The sequence below is a fragment of the Podarcis gaigeae genome (genome assembly GCF_964106915.1).
Source record: "Podarcis gaigeae genome assembly, chromosome: 5".
Lineage (NCBI taxonomy): Eukaryota > Metazoa > Chordata > Lepidosauria > Squamata > Lacertidae > Podarcis > Podarcis gaigeae.
Genome location: NC_139681.1, coordinates 72,411,410 through 72,436,187, shown reverse-complemented (window position 1 = coordinate 72,436,187; position 24,778 = coordinate 72,411,410). Strand labels below are relative to the sequence as shown.

Below are 24,778 nucleotides of genomic sequence, written 5' to 3'. Positions count from 1 at the left end.
TTATACACAAAATTCATGCATTATACACAGATATAAATGGGAAATTGTATTGTTAGTCTGCTCAAGTTCATACACATTCATCAATACACATTTGTAGATAGGTCATGCTCATTATCTAATTTCTTCAACTGAAAAATACTCTTAACGCCAAACTTGTGAACACTGAGCAACAAAAGTGACGAGCGACTTAACTAAAGATTCACCATGGTGCTATGTAAGAAAAATAGGGGTAAGCAATCACTTTCCCCCTATAAGAGAATGTATGCACCAGCTGATTAGGGCATGGCTTGTGCAGTCTACTCATGATGGATACGATCTTAAATGGATAATTATTAGCTCTCTGTTTTCCAAGTTAGCAGTGCAAATAGTAATTCAAAAAGATGTTTCGCGGGTGCCTTCATCCCAGCCACTGTCCCATCATTTTGTATCCTACTTTACAGACATGCTAATCCATTAAAAACATAAATCCAACTATTAAAAAAAAACAACCTTTACTAATTCACCAATCCCAGATGTCTCGTTGCTAGTCTTTCACCCCAACTTGAATAAACTCCAGCTGTTTCACAGTCTCTGCTAGTCTTTCACCCCAACTTGAACAAACTCCAGCTGTTTCACAGTTTTGGAGATGTCACAAGTTTTCTCCCTCACACCACTCTCCACCAAAGGGTGAGGAGGAAATGAAAGAAAAACCTCCCCCACCAGAAGCTCACAGAAAAGTTCACTGGTCACAGTAGGCTGTAGGGTTATATGTACAGAAACTCTACAAAGCTTTGTGTGGCAGTGAAAATGTTTGGTGGAAAACGTTAAAAAGAATAGAAGACAGTAGGTAAATATGTGGGATCTGTGGCCTTCCATCACAGCTGATAATTGCCCATGCTGGCTTGGGCTGATGGGAGTTGAAATCCAGCAACATCTAGATGGGCCACAGGTTCCCCATCCCTGCCCCTATGGTATTGCTGTTGTATATATTTCTCAGGTTGAATTCCTGTACTTGTACATAACTACTCATTCCCTGTTCCTCCTCCCAAAGGGTACTACAGGTCCTCCTGGTTTGCCAGGTGAGCAGGTAAGAGGCATTTTTTTCTCCCATGTTAAAGTTTGTACAGCATTTATCACACTGGTATTTTCTTTTGTTTCACTCTGTTATAGGTTTTTATAAAGAAACTTGCTTTAAGTTCCAAACTTTAGCCACCCAATCTAATGATAAACTGGCATTGATTTCTGCATCTTTTAAAAAGTCTCTCTCTCCCCCCCTTCTGTTTAAAAATTAACAATTCATTAGGGAAATCCAGGAATTGGCGTGGAAGGACAGAAAGGGGAGCCGGTAAGCAAATAAGCTGTCTCTGGGAATAGCTGCCTGAAAAGTGTAATCATAGTAAGAGATAGCTGAAGAAAGTGAATAGGCTTCACGTTCATGGGTTTATTAAGTTTCCTGTAAAGGAAAAATAAGATATTTTGTGGTTTCATACATAATTTGAGTTCTGGGAATTTCTAGAGCAGCCTTCACCAATCCTTCAGATGCTTTTGATTGCAATTCCCATCAGCCCTAAGTGGATAAAATAACACTATCAGCTGTATACTCTCATATGTGAAGAAGCATACAGTGGTTTGCAAACTTTGTTCAGAAGCTGAATGGGTTCCATTTTGAGTGCCACCCTTTCGTTTTGAGTGTTATGCTGAGGTCTGTCTGTTTTTGCTATTTATTTTATGTTGTTGTGACTGTGTGGAACCCAGTTCAGCTACTGATTGTGTGGCTGCAGTACATTGTTTATTGCTTTCATTTTATGGATCAATGGTCTTGTTAGATAGTAAAATTCATGTTAAATTGCTGTTTTAGGGATTGCTTTTAAAAGTCTGGAACAGATTAATCCATTTTGCATTACTTTCTATGGGAAAGTGCACCTTGGTTTTGGAACATTTTGGTTTTGGAACAGACTTCCAGAACAGATTAAGTTTGAGAACCAAGGTACCACTGTAGATAGAGCAGTGGCATGAAACTCAGTTAACACAGATCAGTGCTAGGCTGTTCAAACATAGAATGAGCCCTCTGCAACTAACTCCACAATGTTATTCACCCTGCTTACTATTTCAATGCATTTTTAGGGTGATGTTGGACCTCCTGGTTCTGCAGGGCAGCCTTTATTAGTTGGACCTCCTGATTCTCAACTGTTAAAGGGAGAAAAGGTATGCAAATTATACAGTGCTTTTGCAATTGTTATGTATCCATTTCTTCTTATAAAGTACCCAGGAAATTTCAGTGAAATCTATGCTCATTTTTTTATGCTTAGGGTCACAGCTTAAAACCCTAATCCTAGAGGTGGATACATTTGTGTTAGACTATAGAAAGGCAAGCACCACAGCAGTATCCTGAGCAAAAGAAGTACAGTGGTATCTCTGCCGCTCCTGGTTGTGAACTTTGCCCCAGGATGTGAGCAGAAATCGTGCGCCAGAGGCACACACGCAGCAGGAGGCACCATTAGCAAAAGTGTGCCTTATGTTACGAGTGGTTTCCGGTTATGAACAGACCTCCGGAACGGATTCTGTTCGTAACCAGAGGTACCACTGTAAAGCAAATGTGTCCTGGTATGCTGCATATCACTTGGCCACACTGCAATGGTGTTCATATACTATGCCCACTTTTATCAAGGCTGTTGCTAGCATCATGCTAATTTGCAATTGTAAAAAAAGCCTGTATGAATTATGGGGTTTCCTTGACTGATTTAACTCATAGTTAATGAAGTTGCGGAAAGAGGCGGTCTGATCAAGTGGTCCTCCAAGATGTTTCTGAACACTGGCTGTGCAGAATTGGGGCTGATGGGAGCTTGGAGTCCAGTAACATCTGGAGGACCACAGGTTCCCGACCCCTGAGCCACAATAAGCAAATTTAATAAATAATATGTGTTGTGGAAGGGGAATTATTGGGTTGTCTGTTTTTGTTTTTATTATGAATTTCGTGTTTTTTATATTGTGGTTTTATGTTGTGAACCACCCTGAGATCTAGGGGTATAGGGAGGTATACAAATTTAATAAATCATCATAATAAGCAACATATTTTAAATTAAATGTTTTAATGCTCAGGGTGTAAAAGGAATGCCTGGAACTATAGGTGCCAAAGGATTGCCTGGCCGCAAAGTAAGTGACATTACTTTTTTTAATTCATGAACTGATTTCATAGATATTTTATCCCAGAACTTACTAAAAATGCTTGGAAGTGTTTGGGGTTTTTTCCCCCAAGCTAGCAGTGGATTTCCTCTTTATCAGTTTATTGGAACATATTATAACAAGCCAGATCATTGGTCCACCCTAGCTCAGTATTGTATGCACCAGGTGTGGGAAACCTTTGCTCTTCCCAATGTTGCTGAACTACAAATTTCATCCTTCCAAGCAAGCATGGCCAAGGAATGATGGGAATTGCATTTCAGCAACATCTGGAGAGCCAAAGGTTCCTGATACCTGGTGTACACTGACTGGCAACAGCTCTCCATGGTTTCAGGCAGGGGAGACTTCCTAGCCCTAGGACTTCCTTTATGCAAAGCAGTTTTTCTACCACTGCACTATGGTATTTCCTGCAGGCCTTTTTCCTGAGCTGGAATGCAGCAACTGACTGCAGGGCCAAACTAGACAAAACACCACTCATGCAATTTCTGATGAATGGCATCTTGTCCAGTTTTGTCCTCCGTCCCTGTCATTCCCAGGCTGTGAAGCTATTGCTGGTTGAACTCTGGATGAGCTATTCTTTGCACCACTATCTTCACTGGATGTTTATTTGCAGGCCCAGTGGAGCCATGGGCAGGGAGGGCACCATGTAGAACATTAATTGCAATAAGACACAGGACAGCAGCATTGGGGTTTAAACATACCACAGCTTTATTGAGAACAGAGGTCAGTCTGTTGTGGCACCGGTATTGGTTGTGTATCCTGAAATCAACCAGCCCAACATCTGATTGATGATTGGCAGGTTTTACCAAGTTTAAGGGTTGCACTATAATGTGTATCATATCCAGGTAACCTGTAGGTTCACAATTTGAGGTGCTATGGCCCATCAATCCCTGAGCTGGGCATCTGGACAAGAAGCACCTCCCCGAGGCTCCTGTTAAGGGGCTACCCTGAGACCATGGAGTGGTCACTGCTTGCTTAGATTAAGGATCCAACCCAATGCCTTATAATCCAGTAAGTTGTGACAATTGCTATAAGATGGGCAAAAGCTTCAGATAAGCCCAGTTAGCCTGAAGGGCAAATTTGTCCCTCGCCCTGAATACAGCAGCTGAAGAACTTCCAAAAAAGAGTGTCGGAATTCACCATGAACACCTTCCTTGCTCTCTTATAATGGCAATGGCGTCCACCTGAGAGGTGCTAGAACTGAGTTCTGGTGAGTTCCTGCTGGAAAAAAGCCCTGCATAGCATGGTCCACACCACCACCACCCCAGTCCCAGATCTATATAGGTGAACCCCAAACAAGTGAACTGTGTAATAGAATTTGTGTTTTTTATTTGAAGTAATTTGACTGTTTTTTGTTTTGCATAAAAACAGGGTTCACTTGGAATTGGAGAGAAGGGTGAAAGGGGGATTCCTGGCTTTCCTGGATTGCGGGTGAGGAAGTTTCAGAATAAGCCAATATAGTTACCGTTTATACATGGCTTTTAAGTAGTGGTTGCCAGTGTGATGCCTTCCAGAAGTTTACTGGACAGAAGATCCCATGAGCTCCAACTAGCATAGACAATGGTTGGGGATAATTGAAACTGTAATTCATCAACACCCAGAGGGGCACCATGTTGGCTATTCCTGGCTTATAAATACTAGAAAGGCAATTTAACTATACAAGAACTTTCATACTACCAATGCAATATTTAATTTTTATATTATTATAGTCTGTATCAGTTTTGAGAAGATTCTGTTGAAGCTTTTGTTGCTTTTAAAGAATTGTTATTGAAAACCTACTGTAGGAATGCCAGCTGATCTATGCATACCTAGTGGGACTGTTTTCATTGAGCAAGATGGCCCTGATGTTTAAATCAAACCACTAAACATTGTTTGCTATTTGGAGTCTCTGTGTGTGCGCGCGTTGTTCAAGAAGCACACATTTGAACTTCGCTAGGCACATGGAACTAGACTGTGGCTTATGTCTGATTTTGACATCCTAAGACCACATATCCTGGAGTAATTAAATCTGAATATATAAAGGAGACTCTGAACCTCAAAGTCATTTTGTTTGTATTATATTATTAACTGCAGCCTTTTATTAATGGGAGTTTGGCTTTTTGATCTTAGTCTCAAGAGATTTTGTCACAGGGCTGCACAAGATACAACATTTCAGTACAGTGGTGCCCCACAAGACAAATGCCTCGCTAAACGAAAAACCCGCAAGACGAAAGGGTTTTCTGATTTTTTAGCGGCTTCGCAAGACGAATTTCCCTATGGGCTTGCTTCGCAAGACGAAAGCCCTTAGGGAAATCTCCGGGGACAGCGGGGAAGCGCAGCGCGCCTTCTCCTCTGTTCCCTTCTCCCCCGCCAGCCTTCAGAAGAGTTCCCGCCTAGGCTGCGGATAGCAGCCTGCTGCCCCGCGTGAGGGGCGCTCTTAAGCAGAGCGCCCCTGGCGCGGGGCAGACATTCGCCGCTTGGGGAGCCCTGCAGGGGAAGTCCTGCAGGGCTCCCCAAGCTGCGAATGTCTGCCCCTCGCACGGGGCAGCAGGCTGCTATCCGCAGCTTGGAGAGCCCTCTGGACCTCTTCTGAAGGCGGGCGGGGGGCAAAAGTCTTTGCTCCCCCCCGCCTGCCTTCAAAAGCCGTCCGGGAGCATTTTAAAATCGCCCCGGGACAGCGGATGAATTCTCCGCTGTCCCGGGGCGATTTAAAAGCCCCCGGGAAGGCAGGCAGGGGGGACAAAGACTTTTGCCCCCCGCCGGCCTTCAGAAGAGGTCGGGGGACAGACTGTCCCCGGACCTGGTCTGAAGGCGGTTTCCATAGGAACGCATTGATTGATTTTCAATGCATTCCTATGGGAAACCGTGCTTCGCAAGACGAAAAGACTTGCGGAACGAATTAATTTCGTCTTGCGAGGCACCACTGTATATAGCTCAGGATTGTGAGGGTGCTTTCGGAGTACTGTCTTTGGTTTTGAATGATTGAGTTTGGCATGTGAATGTTTAATTTTTGTTTTATTGTAAATGATCTAATGAAGTATTTAACTGGATGCAGATTGTTCCATTTATCATTAACATGTTTTTCTGCCATTAGACATCTTGGGCAAGATCTATAAAAAGAAGATATTTGAAGTAAAAAAAAGTTTAATTTAGTTTCTCGTATTGCTTCTAATTACAGCCCTATCTGGGCATCCCCTCCAGGTGATTACAATTAGCATGGTCTAGAACTGTAATCTTCCACAGTTCTAGATTCCTTGGAAGCCTCCAAAAGTAGAGGGAGCTCCCTGCTACAGAGATTTCCCTTGCCAGCAGACAATAAAGGCTGTGATGGGGTCATGATCATAGGAGCCAACTCCTAGGGGCCGATGACCCTTCACCCCCAATAAAAAAAATTATGCCCCCCCCCAGTTGATGGGCATTGCCATTCAAATGGTGTGCATGCACCACATCATGTGATCAATTATGCAGGGTGAGGCTTACCTGGGCCTTCCCAATATTTTATTCAAGTTGGCATCACTGGTCATGATGGACTGGGTAGGGCCTATTAGCTCATCTCGCTCTGAACCTCACAGAGTGGTGTGTGTGTGTGTGTGTGTGTGTGTGTGTACATGTACTAGAGAGAGAGAGAGGGAGAATAGCCAGATATGGCCTAGGCAACATTGCAAGGTATTTATACAATTAACTTTTGCTGAAGTAGGGCCAATATGTTGAGATACAGCATACTGAGTTCAATAGAATTTATTTCCAATGAGTTGGGTTCTGAGAACTGTTAGTGGAAGAAAACATGTGGAAATGAAGTTTCCCATCAACTCTTCCCCACTGCAACCTCCCAAAATGTTGTGGGATGGAGAATGGGGGGATCACTATGGGAGGGGAGAATTGGCCCAAAGTTGGATAAAGGCACCTTATGCAAATACAACAGGGATTTACCGGTATGTAACTCTGGGGTAACCAACATGGTGCCCTCCAGCTGTTGTGGGCCACAACTCCCATCAGCCTCAGTCAAGGTGGCTAATGGTCAGGGATGATGGGAGTTGTAGTTCATAATATCTGGAGGGCACCACATTGGCTACCCTTGGTCTAACCCAATGTGTTCATCATAATCAGGGTGTTAAAAATACCTAATATTATAACTTTTTGTCTCTGTCCTTTTCCATAGGGGAGTCCAGGTTCTTATGGATCATCAGGAATTCCAGGAAGCAAGGTAGCATATATTTATAAATAAAACATAAACAATGTCTATAATTTACTAATAAAATAAACCTAATTATAGCGTCCATATCCATAGCACACACACCTCCCCTTATTTTGTAAGATAAATCAGTGCTGGTGTATTTTAAAAACATTTTTTAAATGTTTGGAATTTCTTTTACCTGCTAAACTCCCACAATTTCAGACCTGTTTTTGAGAGTCTGCATAATGGTGGTCGTTTGGCTCTGAGCTAGCAAACCTTGTCAACGAAACTTAACTTGAAGTGCATGAATTGTCACAGATTAACCAATTTGGGATAATGTCTTACACAGTTATCCCTATTAAGTCCCATTAATTACAGTGTAACCTATTTGCACGATAAGCGTTCTTAAGGGACAAACAAATATTGTTTATTTCAGGGTGAAACTGGAATGGCTGGATTTCCTGGAGAGGATGGGCTTCCAGGAATTAAGGTCAGGTCTCAAATGCAGAAGGTTCTTTATATATCTGTGTTTATACTGTATCAAGCTTACATGGAATTTATACCGTTCTGTAGCAGAGCAGAGGGGTTATTTTAATTCATTCCATTACCTTTCACTATCACAGTTAATTGTTTCCCTTGGGCTTCTATAGGTACAATGTTGTTACATTGCAATAAACCTGAAAATTCTTACAGGGGGACCCAGGAGACAGTGGGCTGCCAGGTCCACCAGGACCTCGAGGAATACCACGCCCTGGAATAAAAGGTTCACCTAATATTAAACAATTCAATGCACATTTAATACAATTCATGGTAACATACAATGTTAACAACAACCACCACATTTTCCAATGATCTCCTACAGGTCTTCAAGGAGACCCTGGAGACCCTGGACCTCCTGGAAATGTGGGGGCAGATGGGTTGATGGGCCCTCCTGGTGCTTTTGGCAGGCAAGGGGAAGATGGAGCCAGTAAGAAACCTTTTTTATGTTTAGGGTAAAAGAAAGTTCTATCACCAGCTTTCACTTCTTTCCATAAAGGTTATGCTGACACATCCCAGGATAAAAATCATCTGTTGCAGCCTTTTCATAGTTATGTCTGTGCATTTCTAAGCATTACAGTAAAAGTTTATACAGATTTTTTGTGATTTTTTTTTAGATGTAGTGAGTTGGCAGGTTTTAAATAATCATATGAGCAGCAAATGTGTTAAAGCATCTTGATTGTTCAAGGTATTCGCTCAGGTTTAACATTTAGCCTTTATAAGGATTTCATTGCCTTAATAAGATTGTTGAAAAAAGGAGGGGTGGGCTAGGAATTGAACAAAGGTGTGGCAAATTGCTGCCCACTGTGCTTCCTCAGGTTTGTGTAGTTATTCCAGGTGGTAACACCCCAAAGTGGTCCATGTTAGACAACACCAGTGCTGCTCAGATATTCTAAGAAACCAAAACATAATAAGATATTTAAATTGATTTTCTTTTTTTAGTTTCTTAATCATTCTAACACTGTTGGGTAAACTATAATATGCAATCCTGCCAAAATTTGGTTAAAAACAGTTCCCTTTTGAAAGGCCCAATCCTGGCACCGAAACTTAGACAAAAACCTGCTCCTTGATCTTAGGAGCCATCCTGCAAAAATCTGTGATGACGTCTTCAGAGGTGTCCTGATCAGTGCAATTTGGAATGGCCATTTTGATTCAAAACAGTTTCCAAATATAGACAAAAATCCATTCCTCAATTTCAGGAACAATCATGCCAGATTTGGTGATGGCATCTTAAGAGGTGCCTGGATGCCAAGTAAACAAACAAACAACTTTCCAAAATATGTAGTGTAATTTATAATGCTGTATAGTAGATGTGGGTATGTTGATCAAAAGAATCACCTCAACAATTTGGAGCATGATCTTTCAAACAAAAGGCTTTCCTCAGTCCATGGGGGGGGGGCAGTGTTTAGAGGCCATCTTTAGACAGATTGAAGCTTCTTCTTTTCTCCACTGATGAATTGATAGAACTGTTAAAGATTACTCTTCAGCTACATTTATCTTTAAGCTTCCTACTGAATTTATAGTTTGCAGCTAGCTTTGAACATGGGGACATAAAGAATACGAACCTCTCTCTGCTTTTATGATAACTATGGATACAAACGCTACTAATAAGAGGACTTAACACTTTGTTCACATATGCTGAACCTGCCAATGCTTTAAGACCATCTGGCAATACTTTTATTTCGGTTCCTTTGCTTGCTGAAGTTAGGCAGGCAGTAAATGGGAAATGAGCCTTTTTTCCGTTCCCAGTGAAATCCTATGCAAATACATTCCATTTTGTTCAGTGGGGCTTACTTCCAGGTAAGTGTATGTAGGATTGCATCCTGCACACTTTTACCTGGGAGTTCACTGCTTTGCATTAAAGTTCAGTGGTAGAACATTTGTCTTTAATTCAGAAAGTCCCAGGTTCAATTCTTGGCATTTCAAAGTACAGCTGACAGAGGCTTGCTAAATGAAACCCTGGTGAGTTGCATGCTGCCTCTGAATACTAGTTGCTAGAGAACATGAACAGCAGAGTGCAATTGCACTCATATTCTGCTTGTAGTCTTCCAGTAGAAATCTGATAGGCAGCTGTGGGAACAGAACCCAGGACTAGGTGGGCCTTTGGTCTAATGCAGTTTCTTGTTAAATCAGTGGGACAAAACTGCCATGTCTTAACTTGAGGGCCATTGATTTCAATGGGAACTTAAGGTCAACCCAGAATTCCTAGGGCAAGAAATACTCCGAGACGCATTGCCAACCTATTGATTCCAGAGCATGTGCCAGTGTTGTAATCCAAACTGGTAAGACTGTTTTGTGCTGTTTTACAACTATTAAGAAAAATAAAAGAATGAAACGCCAAAACCTGTGATTTGCAGCTCAGTTTTCTTGTGTGCTTTAGAACAAATAGTTTGAAGATAATTGCTATGGTTGCGGAAATCACTTGAACAGGAATTTGGAGATCAATTGAGCTTCCCTTTCAAGCCATGCCAGACTATCAGAAGGAAATATTAGTTTAAAACATAAGGAATCCATTATCCTGAATAACTGGGCCTTCAAATGTTGCTTGGCCACAACTCACATCAACCTTTGCCATTGACCACACTGGTTGGGGTTGATGCGAGTTGGAATCTAACAATATCTGGAGACTCCACAGGTTTCCCATCCCTGTTCTAGAATATTCAGTGAGGTGTAGCTCAAATAATTTGAGTTTTAGAATGCCATACCCCAAATGCAGCTTCTCCCATAGATAGCTTCTCTATGACTTTTACAAGACTCCATGACTCGTTCTTTCTTCTCCTCCTCCATAGGTATCCCTGGTCCCAAAGGTCTATTGGGAGTACAAGGGCCTCAGGGCTTTCGAGGTGACCCTGGTCTCCCTGCTATAGCTGACACGGCACTAGGAAGGCCTGGCTCTCCAGGGTTGCCAGGTTTTCCCGGAACACCAGGAAATCAGGGATTGCCTGGACCACCTGGTAAGATGAGCAAAATACTCTGAACATTGAACAAAAATATTTACACTTGAAGATTACACACACACACACTGGTACCTCGGTTTAAGAACGGCCCTGTTTACGAACGATTCGGTTCACGAGCTCCGCAAAACCGGAAGTAGTGTCCCAGTTTGCGAACTCTACCTTGCTGTAAGAACACAATCCAAATGGTGGAAGGGCACGGCGGCAGGAGGCCTCATTAGGGAAAGCGCACCTAGGTTTAAGAACCATTTTGGTTTAAGAACAGACTTCCAGAATGGATTAAGTTCGTAAACCGAGGTACCACTGTGTGTGTGTGTGTAATATTATTATTGACTATAATTCCACTCATTTCTTTATAGCAGGGGTGGGCCAACTTTGACAGGTGGGCATGACAACTCTTGCCAGTTATGTAATCCCTTGCACAGGGTTCCCAAGTCCCCAACAACCAGATGATTGTTCGGTGCTTGGAAACTGCAGTGCAAGAGGCTTTGCCAGCCCTATGGTTGGCACTTTGGGAAGCAGCGAGCATAGGGTTTGCAGAGCGTTCTTTCTCTTCCTCCCCATCATTTGAAGGGGAGCGGAGGGAGAAAAAACCTTGCATTTAAGTTCAGTTCTGCTCAGTCCTGGGAACAAACATGTACAGAATTGAGCCTTGTTCTCCCTCCGATAATCAGCTTAACATCATGAATGACAGGCATGTAATTGGCAGGGGGTTGACAAGTAGGTGGGGTTTGGGGGAAATGGCCTTGTGGACCAAACTGGTTTCCTACCCCTAATATTCAGCAATAGTAATTTACCAAGCACTAATAACAGTAATCATTCCAGATATGGGAGAACCAGGCTTATTGCCTTCACTATTTGTCTTCAAAATCTGGCTTCCATTTATCCAAGGTGGAGTAATACCAGGAAAGCACAAACACCAGCAAGGAAGGAGGCTTATGAGGAGGGGCAGAGGCAATGGTAACAGTGCTGCACTCAGGATGGTGGTGTACAGGTGGCAGTGAGATCAGGGTTGTTTCAGGTTGGTAGTGGTAGCCCAGCTAATATGTGTGCACCAGCAAGGCCACTGCTGGGCCAGAACACCCCCAAAGTCCCTCCCTCACACCATCTTGGTGACCACAGTGCTGCTGCCAGGAAGACAGGGACTTCTGGGTTAGCGCCAGGGACTTCCGGGTTAGCACCATCGGTAATGGCGGAATCCTTCTGACCAGGAGGGATTTGCTTCGAGGGAATCGGGTCTTACCGCTACGGCGAAAGCGGGGACCCTTCAAAAATCACAGGTGGGCGAAGCCTGTGAGCGTGGGATTCGGCGGGCACCCTTTGCGCCCCCCAATTCGCGGGGGATCCCGATTACGGGTCCCGGAGCGAAGCGGGGTGAGCGGCGCGGTGCTGTGAATCGACTGCTTCTTCCTTGGAGCGAAGCCGCACAGCCGTTACCGGAGAGCGCTGACTTCTTCCTGTGACAATTCGACCTTAAAAGCAACTACCCGTGAGTAGGGGAAAATTGGAAGTTTTTTTTTAAAAAAAAAACTTTGCAGCCTCTGACTCACTACCCTCATGAGTCACCTCTGGAAGAAGCTTTAAGAGGAAGGCACTTTACTGTTTTCCCCTTCCAGTATGGGCCTCCCCCCCCCATTGGTTGCACTGCAACAGAGCCTCAGCCGAGGAGAAAGCATCTGAGGGGAAGCTGAGGGAGAAAAGAGACAGGTGGAAAGAAGGGCTAAATACCCTCCTCCTTCTCGCTGCTTCTTTATTAGAAATAATAACCTCCTACTTTGAAGAAGTGAACTCTGAAGGTGGATTGTGGGAATAATATTTTTGTATGTTGCCCAATGATCTATCAACCTCATATGGAATGTGTGTGTGAGGGGGGAATATGTCTAAAGGAATCTTTATTTACTCCACTCAGTTCTGTATTGTAGAACTCTAGCTCTGCGTAGCAAGTTAGTTCTACAGTTTCAGCGGGTGGCACTGTGGGTTAAACCACAGAGCCTAAGACCTGCTGATCAGAAGGTTGGCGGTTTGAATCCCCGCAACAGGGTGAGCTCCCATTGCACCTCAAAGTGCAAGTAGATAAAGTATCGCTCCAGCGGGAAAGTAAACAGCGTTTCCATGCACTGCTCTGGTTCGCCAGAAGCGGCTTAGCCATGCTGGCCACATGACCCGGAAGCTGTACGCCGGCTCCCTCGGTCAATAAACCCCAGAGTCGGCGAAGACTGTACCTAATGGTCAGGGGTCCCTTTACCTTTACCTTTTTAGCTCTGCGTAGTAAGTTAGTTCTACAGTTTCAGCAATAATTGTTTGAAAACAGTAACATGATTATGTACTATATAATGTAGAATTGTGTGAGGGGAATAATAATAATAATAATAATAATAATAATAATAATAATAATAATAATTTAGTGTTCCAAACTTCAGGAGAAATGGAGAAGAGGATGGATGGGTGAACATATATATCCTATTAAGTAGGAAGTGGGCATCACATTGGCAGTCAAACAGGCTTCTGCTGGTGTAACCATCTGGTCCTGTAGCTGTCTAACATGTCAGCTCTAAGAACGAGGCCAGGCTGTTTATTTATTTTTTAAAAAAAGAACGGAGGCAAATATAACCAATTAAAACAATAAAATATATCTTTTGTAAAATTTCAAGGTGTGGCTTGTACTGGCAGAGGGTCTCCTGGGCCACCAGGAGCTAAAGGCCAGAAGGGATCACCTGGAGAAAGAGGTGCAAAAGGAGAGAAAGGCAAGTACCTGCATCCTTCACTGAGCAAATGCCTCATCTCAATCAAATCATGTAATTTAACCATGACTGTCCTTGAGATAAAAACACAAGTCATAATCGCTTTGTGAACTTGCATTATTTGCCTGGTCCAAAGCCCTGCTTCCTTTGTGCCTATACAGGGAGTGCAAGTAGCTGCTTATGTGGTGCTGGTCCTTGTGGTGCACCTGGAATACGAGGTCCGCCAGGTGTCCCTGGAAGAAAAGGAGAAGTAGGGGTACCTGGAAAATATGGAAGAACAGGTGATCCAGGCTTACCTGGTGCAGTAGGGCCACCAGGTTCCCCCGTGAGTAACTTACAGGCAATATTTTATATTCTGGCATCCACAGAGCAGATTGATCTTTCCTTATGTTGTACATTTCTTTCCTTATTTCTGAGGACTTGGCTTTTATTTTGTCACATTTTGATGCTAATGTTCAGGTGGATCACACAACGCATACTGTGGAATTTACTACTTCAAGGTGTGGTGATGACCATCAATGCAGATGGCTTTAAAGGGCGGGTTCATGGAGGATAAGACCTTCAAGCACTACTAGTTGTGGGGCCTGTGTATAATAGCGGTCGCTGGGGGGGGGGGGACAGCAACAGTGAGCTATTGTGCTCAGGTCCTGCTTGCAAGTTCTCCATAGGCAACTGGTGGTTGGTCAGTGTTGGAAACAGGATACTGGGTGAGATGGGTCTATACTCTGATCCAGCAGGATTCTTCTGCTGTTCTTGTCAGTGTGCCATGTGAGCAAAACATTGGGAAAGATCTTGATGAAAGGTGCCTGTGGGAGTAGGATGGGGAAAACTCATGGTGTCACCCGGAGAGTGGCGGAGCGACATGTTCCAGCACTCGGAGTGGCGAACAGGCAGGGGCATGGCTGGTGAGCATCCCGGGGATGCGTGGCGAGTGGCACACATCCCGGGGGGACGGCTGCAATGGCACCCCCCCAGGGATGGCACCCGGTGCAGACCGCTCCCCCCACCCGCAACTTCGTCCGCTAGTGCACCCAGGTAACCCTTGTTGTAAGTTTAAAAAGAGAGCATCACACTCCCATCTTGCTCATCTAACACAGTGTTTCCCAACCTTGTGCCTCCAGCTGTTTTTGGACTACAATTCCCATCATCCCTTGCCACTGGTCTTGCTAGTCAGGGACAATGGGAGTTGTAATTCAAAAACAGCAGGAGGCACAAGGTTGGGAAACACTGATCTAATAGATGTTTACTTGCTGTTGGATCTCAGCTATTATTTCAATTGACTATAACTTTTTTTTTATTTTAACACTTGTAAGGGAATACCAGGTCCATTTGGGTTGACTGGTGAAAAAGGTGATAAGGGTGACCCAGCTAGAATAAGAATAAAAGGTAACTATACAATGTACTAAACCCATGAGATGTTTTTTCTTTAAACTTGGGGACTGCTTCCAATGGTATATCCAAATTTTGTATTGCGTGGTGTTTGTGGCGTAGAAGCTTCGCACAAAAGAGCCAATGAATTGGCCTGGGAGTAATAAATAGTAGCCATCTGTCTGAAGTTCTTTCTCCAAAGTTATAGTCTGTAAGTGCCATAAGTAGAGTATGTCTTCCACTTCCTCATTTTTGTGATCTATCAGTGCAATGAGCTTAGTGCAGTCTGTTCCTTATTCCATGTCCCTCCACTGATCAGCACTCTGCTTTTTATGTCATTGTAAAAAATGCACTACCTGGTTAAAGTGGTACCAACTGTCCTAAGATTCTTGTTTAAGTTGTGTCAAGCATCTCCATTAGCACCATCTTTCTGTTTTTCTGCTCATCCTAATTCACTATGAACCACTTTTCATTTGAAATGTTCACATTCATCCACTTATTCATCTTACTGCAAGATTTTTAGGGTTGTTCTTTTTAAAAAAAGAGACTGAATTTGCACACATTCATCATAGACACCTCAGTAATTTCTTTGGCTAATGCATTCCACAGAAGAGAAGGAGAAGGTTTCTGAAGCTATTTTTTTCCTCCTCTCTCATTCCTTCTGCATAAAATCCTGTATAAATACCAAAACTTAATTTTGGCATTCATTGTTTTAAGACAGAACTTTTAATATTTTGAACACTAATTAGTAAAAAAGATGCATTTTATCCAAATGCAAAATAGTGTCCTGTAACTTTTTGTAAAGCTGCTTTCCTATTGGTTTGCCCAGTTTTCTAGCAGTTTGGGGGCATTTCCTAAAACATTCAGGCAGCATACATACATATATATATATTGCATACTGACTGTAATATTTCCACAATTTAAAGGGACAAAAGGACAAAGAGGTCTTCAGGGGGAGCCTGGATTTCCTGGAAGAAATGGTATTGCTGGCAGGAATGGAGAACTAGGACTACCTGGTGAAAAGGGCTTTAAGGTATACCTGATTGTTTTGACAGTTGTTTTCCCCTTCATTGTAACAATGAGGAAGTAAACTAACCAGGAGTTGTCTCTCTGTGTGAAAGGGCTGAGAGTTCTGTGCACTTCTTATAATCAAAGCCAGCTCCTAAGCTCAGAACATGCTCAGTGGCACCCTGTTCTTTAATTCTAACAGTATGCCTTTTGCACCTGGATGTGGTTGTTAGATTATGGGGTTCTAGTGCAAAGCCTCCAATAGAGATACAACACGAATAAAACCAACAATAAGGACATGCCCAGCCCAGAAATAAAACATTGATTTAACAAGTCCATCATTCAAAAGGAAATATTACTCATGAGTAAGCTGATGTGAACAAGTGAATCTCAAGGCCCTTTTGGAAAACCTGGTGAATTTAAGGGGATCAGCTGGAAGTGAGTTCAAATATATTAATTGTGCATTTGTATTCATTGTTTACAGGGGCTTGATGGAAGAGCTTTACCAGGTGATAAGGGATTTCCTGGTTCTCCTGGACTTCCTGGCTCAAAAGGGCCAATAGGACCAACAGGTTTTGGAATTCAGGGTCCTCAAGGTGTCCGGGGTCTGCCTGGAAGTCCAGGAAGCCCGGGTATTAGAGGACCACCTGGCCCAAAAGGTGAAAAAGGTAATGTATGTATTTTACACTGAAAAGAGAATACTCTGTTGGTTCAGTTGTTTGAGAGGTTGGGTCAAACCAATTGATGGTTCCTTTTCTTCTAGGTGCAACTCTTCCTTACGCAGCAGCATACCCTGGGAATCCAGGTGCACCTGGTTTTAAAGGTATATCAGGTATGACTACAAAAGTGAAATAAGGTGCTATTCTTTCCACGGAAGCTGTTAATGTCTTCAAGTTATTCAGAATTAAACAGACTTCTGTGATTTAAAACTTACAATAATGAGGTGCAGGGTAAGAATACTCAAGATTGGAAAAGAAACACAAATGCGAGGTTATCATAAATGATAGCTTAAAATTAAAAAGCAGGGCTAGAACCTCCCTAATACTCCTTTTGTTTTTCACTGGTGGTGAACTTGGTGGAAAAATAAAGTTTGGTATGCTCCTCTTATATGTTTATATCATTTAGATACTCTCCGGGTGGTACTCCAAGGGAAATCTCTAATATGAGTCTCAGAAACATTTTGCCATGGGTTTTGGAGCACAACTATGATTATAAGGGGTCAAATCTGTCTCCGTATTTCGTTTGGTAAAAGCCAAAGAAATGGACTACGTATTTTTCGCTCTATTGGATGCAGTTTTTCCCCTCCAAAAATTGAGGGGAAATGTGTGTGCGTCCTATGGAGCGAATGCAGGGTTGTGCCATAGCCATGCACAACCCCTCCGGCAGGGAGAGGCTGCAGGGGCTATGGATTCTTTAGCCCTGTGCAGCGTCTCCCGGCAAGGAGAGGCTGCACGGAGCTAAAGGGGAAGCCAAAGCAGCGAGCGGGATCCATATTTTTTTTCTTGATTTCCCCCCCTAAAAACTGGGTGCGCCCTATGGTCCGGTGCGCCCTATGGTGCGAAAAATACGGTAAGTGGTAGTTCTTTACAAGTATTATTGTCTTTCGCCAGCTCCTGGATAGTCAGAAAACATGGAGAACTTACTGACTTTCCATTGCAATTGCTTTAGGATAACTCTTCATCCTGCCAGTTGAATTTCTTGGAACTTCATATCTCTTAATGTTATCACTTAATATTAATTATTATTTAATGTTGAATTAGAGTTGCTCAGACTGGTGTCTTTTTTTAATGGAGACTTGAATGGCAGAAAATACACATTGCCAGACAAGGTATGTGTATGCATGGTGAGGTAGCGTGAACATGAAACCTATCAGTCATAAGAATGCATTGATCTTGCCTGAAATGTTTTTAAAATTCAACCCCTATATTTATAAAATGGATCTAGCTAGGTTTGTTCCACAGAAGGTTTGAAAGCATCGAACTAAGCTGTGCACAATCTGTCTATTCAGGTCCGAAAGGATTGAGAGGGCAGCCTGGGCAAGCTGGTCCCAATGGTTTTGATGGCTTCAAAGGTCAACAGGGCAGACCAGGAATACCAGGCAATCCTGGTCCAGAAGGTAAGTGAAAGAAGGGCAGGGTGTATTCATTTGTTGAGTATGGGTATGGAGTGATTTTAATATATATTCTGTTTTCTTCTTCTGAACCTCATGCTTACTGTGCAACTGAAGCACCTGAATGTTGTCAGGTCATTTAAATAAAGTCAGTTTTAGAAAAGAATTGTAGCTCACATGCTTTTTCTCCAGTGCTTGGCTCCCATTAGATCTTGTTTCCCACAAGATGTAGTGATGGCCACCAACCTGAATGACTTTAAGGAGGAATAAATAAATTCATGGAGAACTATTGATGGCTACTACCCATGATGGCTATGTTCTACCTCCACTGTTTGAGGCAGTATGTTTCTGAATACCAGCTGCTGATAACAAGCTGGAAAAAGAGATTCAGGTTCCATATGTGGTGTTCTCGTGGGCATCTGGTTGGACACTATGAAGACAGGATGCTAAACTAGATGGGTCTTTGGCATAATTCAGCAAGGCTCTTCTTATGTTTGTTGCAACCAGTCAGGAAGCAGATCTTAATCCTCTGCCTGAGGCTCTGAAGAGCTGGTTTGAGACACATTTCCCAGTAGTGATTCAGGTCCCAGACTGCTATAGCCTAAAATATCTCATCAGGTTAGAAACTTGCACTAAATAAAGAGGTAGATTAATCCAGGGTAGCAAATGTAGTACCCACCTCTGCAATATGCTGTTGGATCACAACTCCCATCAGCTCCAGCACAGCAAATGGTCTGGGATGGTAAGATCAGCTATCCCTGGATTAATGGGATCCCAAATACTGACGATTTCCACTTGCTCTCAGTTAAATTGCTTTGAGTGTTTGCAATACTTAGAATGAATTCACAGGGATAAGGTAAACAGACAGAGGACAGATCTAACAGCCATGATGGATAAATTCAATCTCCAGGTTCATAGGTGGTTGAGTTGGCATCCATCTGTCTTGGTGGACAGTGGAGGAGTGTGTCTTTGGTGGTGAAGTCAAACTGTTGGAAGGTGCAGCATCTGCTGTGGCTGTAGATACTGATATGGGAAAGACATGTTTTGTTGCAGCTGGGGCAGATGAAGACCATGCCCCATGGCATTTCTTCTCTCGGTACTCTTCCCAGTGGTCATTCCTCCTCTGGGCACTGCTATGAATGCACAACCTAACTGCCTGACTCCAGGTCATACATTCACAGACAGTATGCCACTGATATCAGTTCTTGGGTGCAAACAATGAAGAGGAGCTACTGTCTTCATGCCTACTTATGACCTCCCCATAAGTGTCTGATTGGCCACTGATTGGAAAACAAGCTGCTGCACTATATGGATCTACGAAAGCTCTCTTTGCATTCTTATTTCACAAATGATATCATTGCAAGTTGAAATTAAACAAGTTAAGCAAATGAGCCTATGTCATCTAGATTTCATTATTCTCTAGGTTTCAGGGGTGAGACTGGTGATCAAGGTGCACAAGGTGAAAGTGGTCCAAGGCTGGATGGAGCTCCAGGGTTGCCAGGTCCTCCTGGTCTTGAAGGTCCAAAAGGCATTTTAGGTGACAACAGTTATGGTCCTCCAGGAATTCCAGGCAACAGAGGCCTTCCTGGTTTACCAGGCCTGCAAGGCTTAAGAGGTGAACCAGGTTTTGCTGGCCTTCAAGGTATGATGCATATTTGTGCATGATTTATCTTATTTTTTTGGATTTGTTACTGATAATTGACTGACTATAAGCTACTTCTCCCCAAAAATATGTTTCTGGAGGGGGAAAATAAAAATAGCTCAATAAATAATGTCTGATCTGACTGCACCGGCTACCGTACCCAATTTAAAGTGCTGGTTTTGACTTATTGCGGTCCTGAGCCAATTAAGGCTATATCTCAAGGAACTGCCTCTTTCTATGTGAACCTACCCAGACCCTGATATCATATTCTAAGGCCCTTCTTCATGTGTCCCCTTCACAAGAGGTTTAGAGGGTGGCAACAGGAGAATGGACCTTTTCTGTGGTGGCTCCCCATTCGTGGAATGCTCTCCTGAGGAAGGTTTGCCAGGCGCCTTCATTATACACCTTTAGACGCCAGGCAAAAAAAGTTCCTCTTTAACCAGTCCTTTAGCTAATTAACATCCAATGCCTTTTTAAACTGTGTTGGGAGGGGGTTATTGGGTTGCTTTTGTTTTTATTTTGTGTATTTCATGTTTTTTATTGTAATTTTACCTTGTGAACTGCCCTGAGACCTGCGGATATAGGGCGGTATATACCATATTTTTTGCTCTATAAGACTCACTTTTTCCCTCCTAAAAAGTAAGGGGAAATGTGTCTGCGTCTTATGGAGTGGATGCAGGCTGCACAGCTATCACAAGCCAGAACAGCAAGAGGAATGGCTGCTTTCACTGCACAGCGATCCCTCTTGCTGTTCTGGCTTCTGAGAATCAGAATATTTTTTTTCTTGTTTTCCTCCTCCAAAAACTAGGTGCGTCTTGTAGTCTGGTGTGTCTTATAGAGCGAAAAATACGGTAAATTTAATAAATAATAATAATAATTGTAATGTAAGAGGTTGAAGGACACACACAATCTGGATATGTTTGGGAAACCCTAGTTGAAAATAAGAATGAGAGTAAGAGAAAAGGAAAAGTGAGGGGTTGTATAGTGGGGAGATCTCAGAAGCATAGCAACTCACAAAAAACAGTCCAGATAGCTTCACATATTTACAGTTTGTCTCTTTTACTTATTCTTGACTCGGGTCAACAGAGAATTCTACCATTTCCCATGTGGTAGAAATGATCACTAATTGGGCATTTCCAAATCATGTGAATTAGTTAATCTGATCTCTGGTAAATTTCATCTCCAACTGTGGGATGATGAAGATTGGGGCAACATCATCACTCTAAAAGGAGCACAGTATGTCCTAAATATCAATTTCTGCTGGGCATTGTATGTGTCAAACAGTGCCATCAAGATTTGAGAGAAAAGTGACTTTCACTTACTCAGCTTCAGAAGTTCTATTCAGATTTGCTTTATGCATACCTGCTCTTTTCAAGTCACAGGTTGATCATTTTGTGGCAAGCCTTAGAATGCTGTCAGCATTGCCATCACCTTGTGAAGTTTTGGGGATTGGGGTTGGGGGTTGCAATACAAACTGGAAGGGCAGGTGATATTGTGAAGCCAGCCTGCCCCGATATTGTTCACTTTGCCTGTGTGCAGCAGAGGGGAGTGAAAACGTCCCTTTTAAGCTCATGAAAGCAAAGGACAACATCCTGTGAATATAAATATATTTCCCCAGGTCCCGTCTTTCCATGCAGCAACGTGAAGTGATTGCTTTGGATAGCAACTCCCAGCAGGGATGTCATTTTACTATCTTCAGTATTATTTCTGTATGGAATGTGAGGAGCATAAGCTCCAGTCTCATGCAAAGGGCATCTTCTCTTTTCTTTCTGTTTCATGCTGCAGAATTGAAAATGTGTAACGCTAGATCTTCCAAAATGAACATATTGAATGAGCTGAAATGAGTCAAAGACACTGTTATGATGGCTTAGTGTGAACACAGGGGCTCTCAGAGAAAAGATGCTAACCACTATGCTCCTCCCTAGTTGTTCTGCTGCTGAACAGCACTTTGATAAGCCATGCCTTGGCTTGGCGTGTTCATCCAAATTTGAGCTTGTGGCTTATCCATGAGCCATGTTTCAGCTGATATGCCAAGCCAAACTATGGTTTGGGTCAGTGTGGCCCAGCAGTAAAACAACTGGGGAGGAGTAAAGCAGCTGGGATCTTTTCTCCAGAGGTTTGGCTTAGCATGAAGTGCAAACCAGGCCCAATTGTTTCAAACTAAATTATTTCGATTTGGGGGGGCTTCATAAATGAATTATCCTTGCAGGACAGCCTGGCATCCCAGGATTTCCAGGAGCAAAAGGTATCAGAGGTAGAAAAGGTGACATAGGAGTCCCAGGAGGCCCTGGGTCACCTGGTCTGCCATGTGACAAAGGCTTGCAGGGGCTGCCAGGACCTCCAGGCTCTTTTGGACCACCAGGCTTTCCAGGTAAGTGCATCATTATCCTTGTAAATATTCAGGTGGGAGTCTAAAGCATACAGGTTGACCCGGGTATTTGATGGCTGAAATATATTGTGGTTAGCAACCTTGAAATCTTTGGGTGGTTTCCAACAAATTACTTGTTAATGCAATTGTTTCCACTTGTGGACTGGCATGGTATACATGTGTATTGGTTAAAATAGGTGTGGCATCTCACTTTAAAAAATAAATAAATGTGGCACCATTTATGTACATGACACTACAAAGATCAGATATGACAGATATGACAGTATGATAGGTATCTGAAGAAGTGTGCATGCACACGAAAGCTCATACCAAGAACTGACTTAGTTGGTCTTTAAGGTGCTACTGGAAGGAATTTTTTTGTTTTGACTATGGCAGACCAACACGGCTACCTATCTGTAACTGTCTAACAATGTAAAATTGACACAAATAGGAAATGAGAGAGGCAGACCAAGGCAGCTGTGGGGGGAATGGATGTGTGCATAGGCAGGACATATAGAGGGGGAGCAGTGGGGGGTGAGGGAGAAACCCAGGTTGTACAAGCTGAACACCTGACATTTCAATTCTTGCCGTAAACAATTTGATTTCGCCATCTTGTTTGCTCTCCTCCCCATGTACCATGGCTTTAAGAATTCAGCAGAGCAATTCCAAGGAGTCTGTAGAGCTATGGTTTTAACTTTTATCAACATTTTAATTTTTATTTGGAATATTATTTTGATACTGTTGTTTTGGTTAATTGCATTTTATATGTGCTTTTAGGATTTTAAGTTTTGTAAAGAAGTTTGAGACTTTAAAATATATTTTTTTATTCTATAAAAATACAGTAGTTGTTAAGGACATATTTTTGCATTTGGTGCATCTCTCCCTCCGTGCCCCTCCTAGGTTTACAAGGCTTCAAGGGTCCTAAAGGTGATATGGGTGCACCAGGCCCAGCTGGAATGAAAGGCATGCCTGGGTTTCCTGGTGTACAAGGGCCACCTGGCCTCCCAGGCTTAAGAGGAAAACCAGGTCTTCCAGGGGAAAATGGTTTGCCAGGCCGCCCAGGGCAAAAAGGTACGTGGATTCTAAATGAAATGGTCTTTGTTTCAGATGTAGCACTTCACAGTTCATATATACAAACAGTATTTCTGTCCATCACCTCTCCTTTCTTTGGTCTTCAAAAGCTAGGAGATGGGACATTTGGGATTTGCAGAGTCATGACCAAATAAGGATACACTGTACTGGGCCCCAGAGATCCAGCCCCCAGCCCATACTGCAGTCCCATTACCATGAAGAGAAAACAGATGCTCCATTGAGAATATTTATGGAAATTTATTTCCCAGTATGTGCCCACTGTTTAGATCTTGTGCGATTTGCTGGAGCTAATCAGGACCAATGTTAAGAGCAGAACAACATTCTGAAGAGTTGATTGCTAGCCCATGGGCTTCTCTAGAACAGAAAAAGTGTTTTGTGCCGTTAAAGTAGGGCTCCCACATGTGACATTATTTACCCAGCAATCCAGTCTTTTGTTTAAGTGCACTAGAATCTGCATTTTTCTTTCTGAAGGGAGCCAAGGGTCCCAAGGCATGCAGGGTTTCCCAGGACTCCCAGGAAGTGAAGGAGAAATTGGAGCACCTGGTATGAAAGGTGAAGAAGGACAAGCAGGTCCGCGTGGCCCTCCAGGAGAATGTGGGTCTATGGGATTAAAGGGTATGTAGAGTGATCTCTGTAACTTGTTTCCTGAATTACTTTGGCATGTTGTGTGTTCCTTTTCTCCTAGCCAGATAAAGATTTTCTGAAGTTGGTAATAGGGCCATAGGAAGTTGCCCTTATACTGAGTTAGGCCACTGAGCCATCTAGCCCAGTAGTGTCCACAACAGTGTTGGCATACGTCTATCTTGAGAGACAAATGGAGTGTGCCTCTGGGGGTGAAGTTAAACTGCTGCATTAGCAGCACCAAAGTGACCTCGCTGGAGTGCCAAAGTTACTCCCAAAGTTAAATCACAAATCTTAAAAACTGTGAGACCATACTATACCAGTTATTTCAAAGGTCTGGGAGAATAGAAAGGTTTTCACCTGCTGCCAAAAAGACCATAAAAATGGTTCCAGTGAATGCCCCATCAGAACTTGCTCCCCGCCATAGAGGTATGTTAAAGCTATGGTTTGTCGTCTTGTGATTTCCTAAGCAGAAACAAAGAAGAGGGGTCATCTGAATACTACAGTTCCCATCCTCTAAGCACCAAGCAAATGTTGAATATGTGGTACCTGCCCAGAGCAGTAAATATTTAGGCCACAATTAGGAATCCCAGTAGTAGGATTGGTGGGTGGGTGGGCAGCTATGCTGTTCTGAGCAAATCTCTGCCTACATTCAGTACATTCTACCTCTTTAAGGTGAAAGAGGACCTCCAGGAGAGGATGGCCGTGTTTTCATATTGAAAGAGAAAGGACAAAAGGGGGAGCCAGGCTTTCCTGGTGATAAAGGCATCCCAGGAACACAGGGTAAGCAAACTGCTTGTTTTCAGGTTACACAGAAACCAATAACTGTAACATTAAGTCCAGACCCTAGCTGACATCTTCTATATGCTATCTAATTTTTGGAAGGCACTAATACATCTGCAGCTGTTGTTGTAGAAAGTTATTCACTAGTACACATCTGCTGAAATTAAAAGGTGAATCAGACTGTTGTTTCCTTAGTCAGTTAGCAACGAACTGGCCAGTTGATAACTAGCCACTGCTCATGA

General features: G+C 43.0%; 1 protein-coding gene across 7 annotated transcripts in view; it reads left to right on the top strand.

Moving 5' to 3' along the window:
• The window catches only part of COL4A4 (collagen type IV alpha 4 chain), a 68,900-nt gene that overhangs the window by 25,080 nt on the left and 19,042 nt on the right, over window positions 1-24,778 (top strand). For 5 of the 7 annotated variants that reach the window (XM_083742035.1, XM_083742034.1, XM_083742031.1 and 2 more), the window contains 22 exons: window positions 1,031-1,066; window positions 1,283-1,324; window positions 2,104-2,184; window positions 3,079-3,132; window positions 4,531-4,590; window positions 7,298-7,342; window positions 7,749-7,802; window positions 8,006-8,075; window positions 8,175-8,279; window positions 10,639-10,803; window positions 13,455-13,547; window positions 13,706-13,869; window positions 14,858-14,930; window positions 15,839-15,945; window positions 16,405-16,588; window positions 16,684-16,752; window positions 17,929-18,036; window positions 19,454-19,672; window positions 21,882-22,043; window positions 22,941-23,111; window positions 23,604-23,747; window positions 24,429-24,536. In XM_083742035.1, coding sequence (XP_083598161.1) covers window positions 1,031-1,066; window positions 1,283-1,324; window positions 2,104-2,184; window positions 3,079-3,132; window positions 4,531-4,590; window positions 7,298-7,342; window positions 7,749-7,802; window positions 8,006-8,075; window positions 8,175-8,279; window positions 10,639-10,803; window positions 13,455-13,547; window positions 13,706-13,869; window positions 14,858-14,930; window positions 15,839-15,945; window positions 16,405-16,588; window positions 16,684-16,752; window positions 17,929-18,036; window positions 19,454-19,672; window positions 21,882-22,043; window positions 22,941-23,111; window positions 23,604-23,747; window positions 24,429-24,536 — 2,314 coding nt within the window. Of the gene's footprint in view, window positions 1-1,030; window positions 1,067-1,282; window positions 1,325-2,103; window positions 2,185-3,078; window positions 3,133-4,530; window positions 4,591-7,297; window positions 7,343-7,748; window positions 7,803-8,005; window positions 8,076-8,174; window positions 8,280-10,638; window positions 10,804-13,454; window positions 13,552-13,705; window positions 13,870-14,857; window positions 14,931-15,838; window positions 15,946-16,404; window positions 16,589-16,683; window positions 16,753-17,928; window positions 18,037-19,453; window positions 19,673-21,881; window positions 22,044-22,940; window positions 23,112-23,603; window positions 23,748-24,428; window positions 24,537-24,778 lie in introns of all 7 variants that reach the window. The other 2 variants (XM_083742036.1, XM_083742032.1) reach the window with 1 other exon arrangement.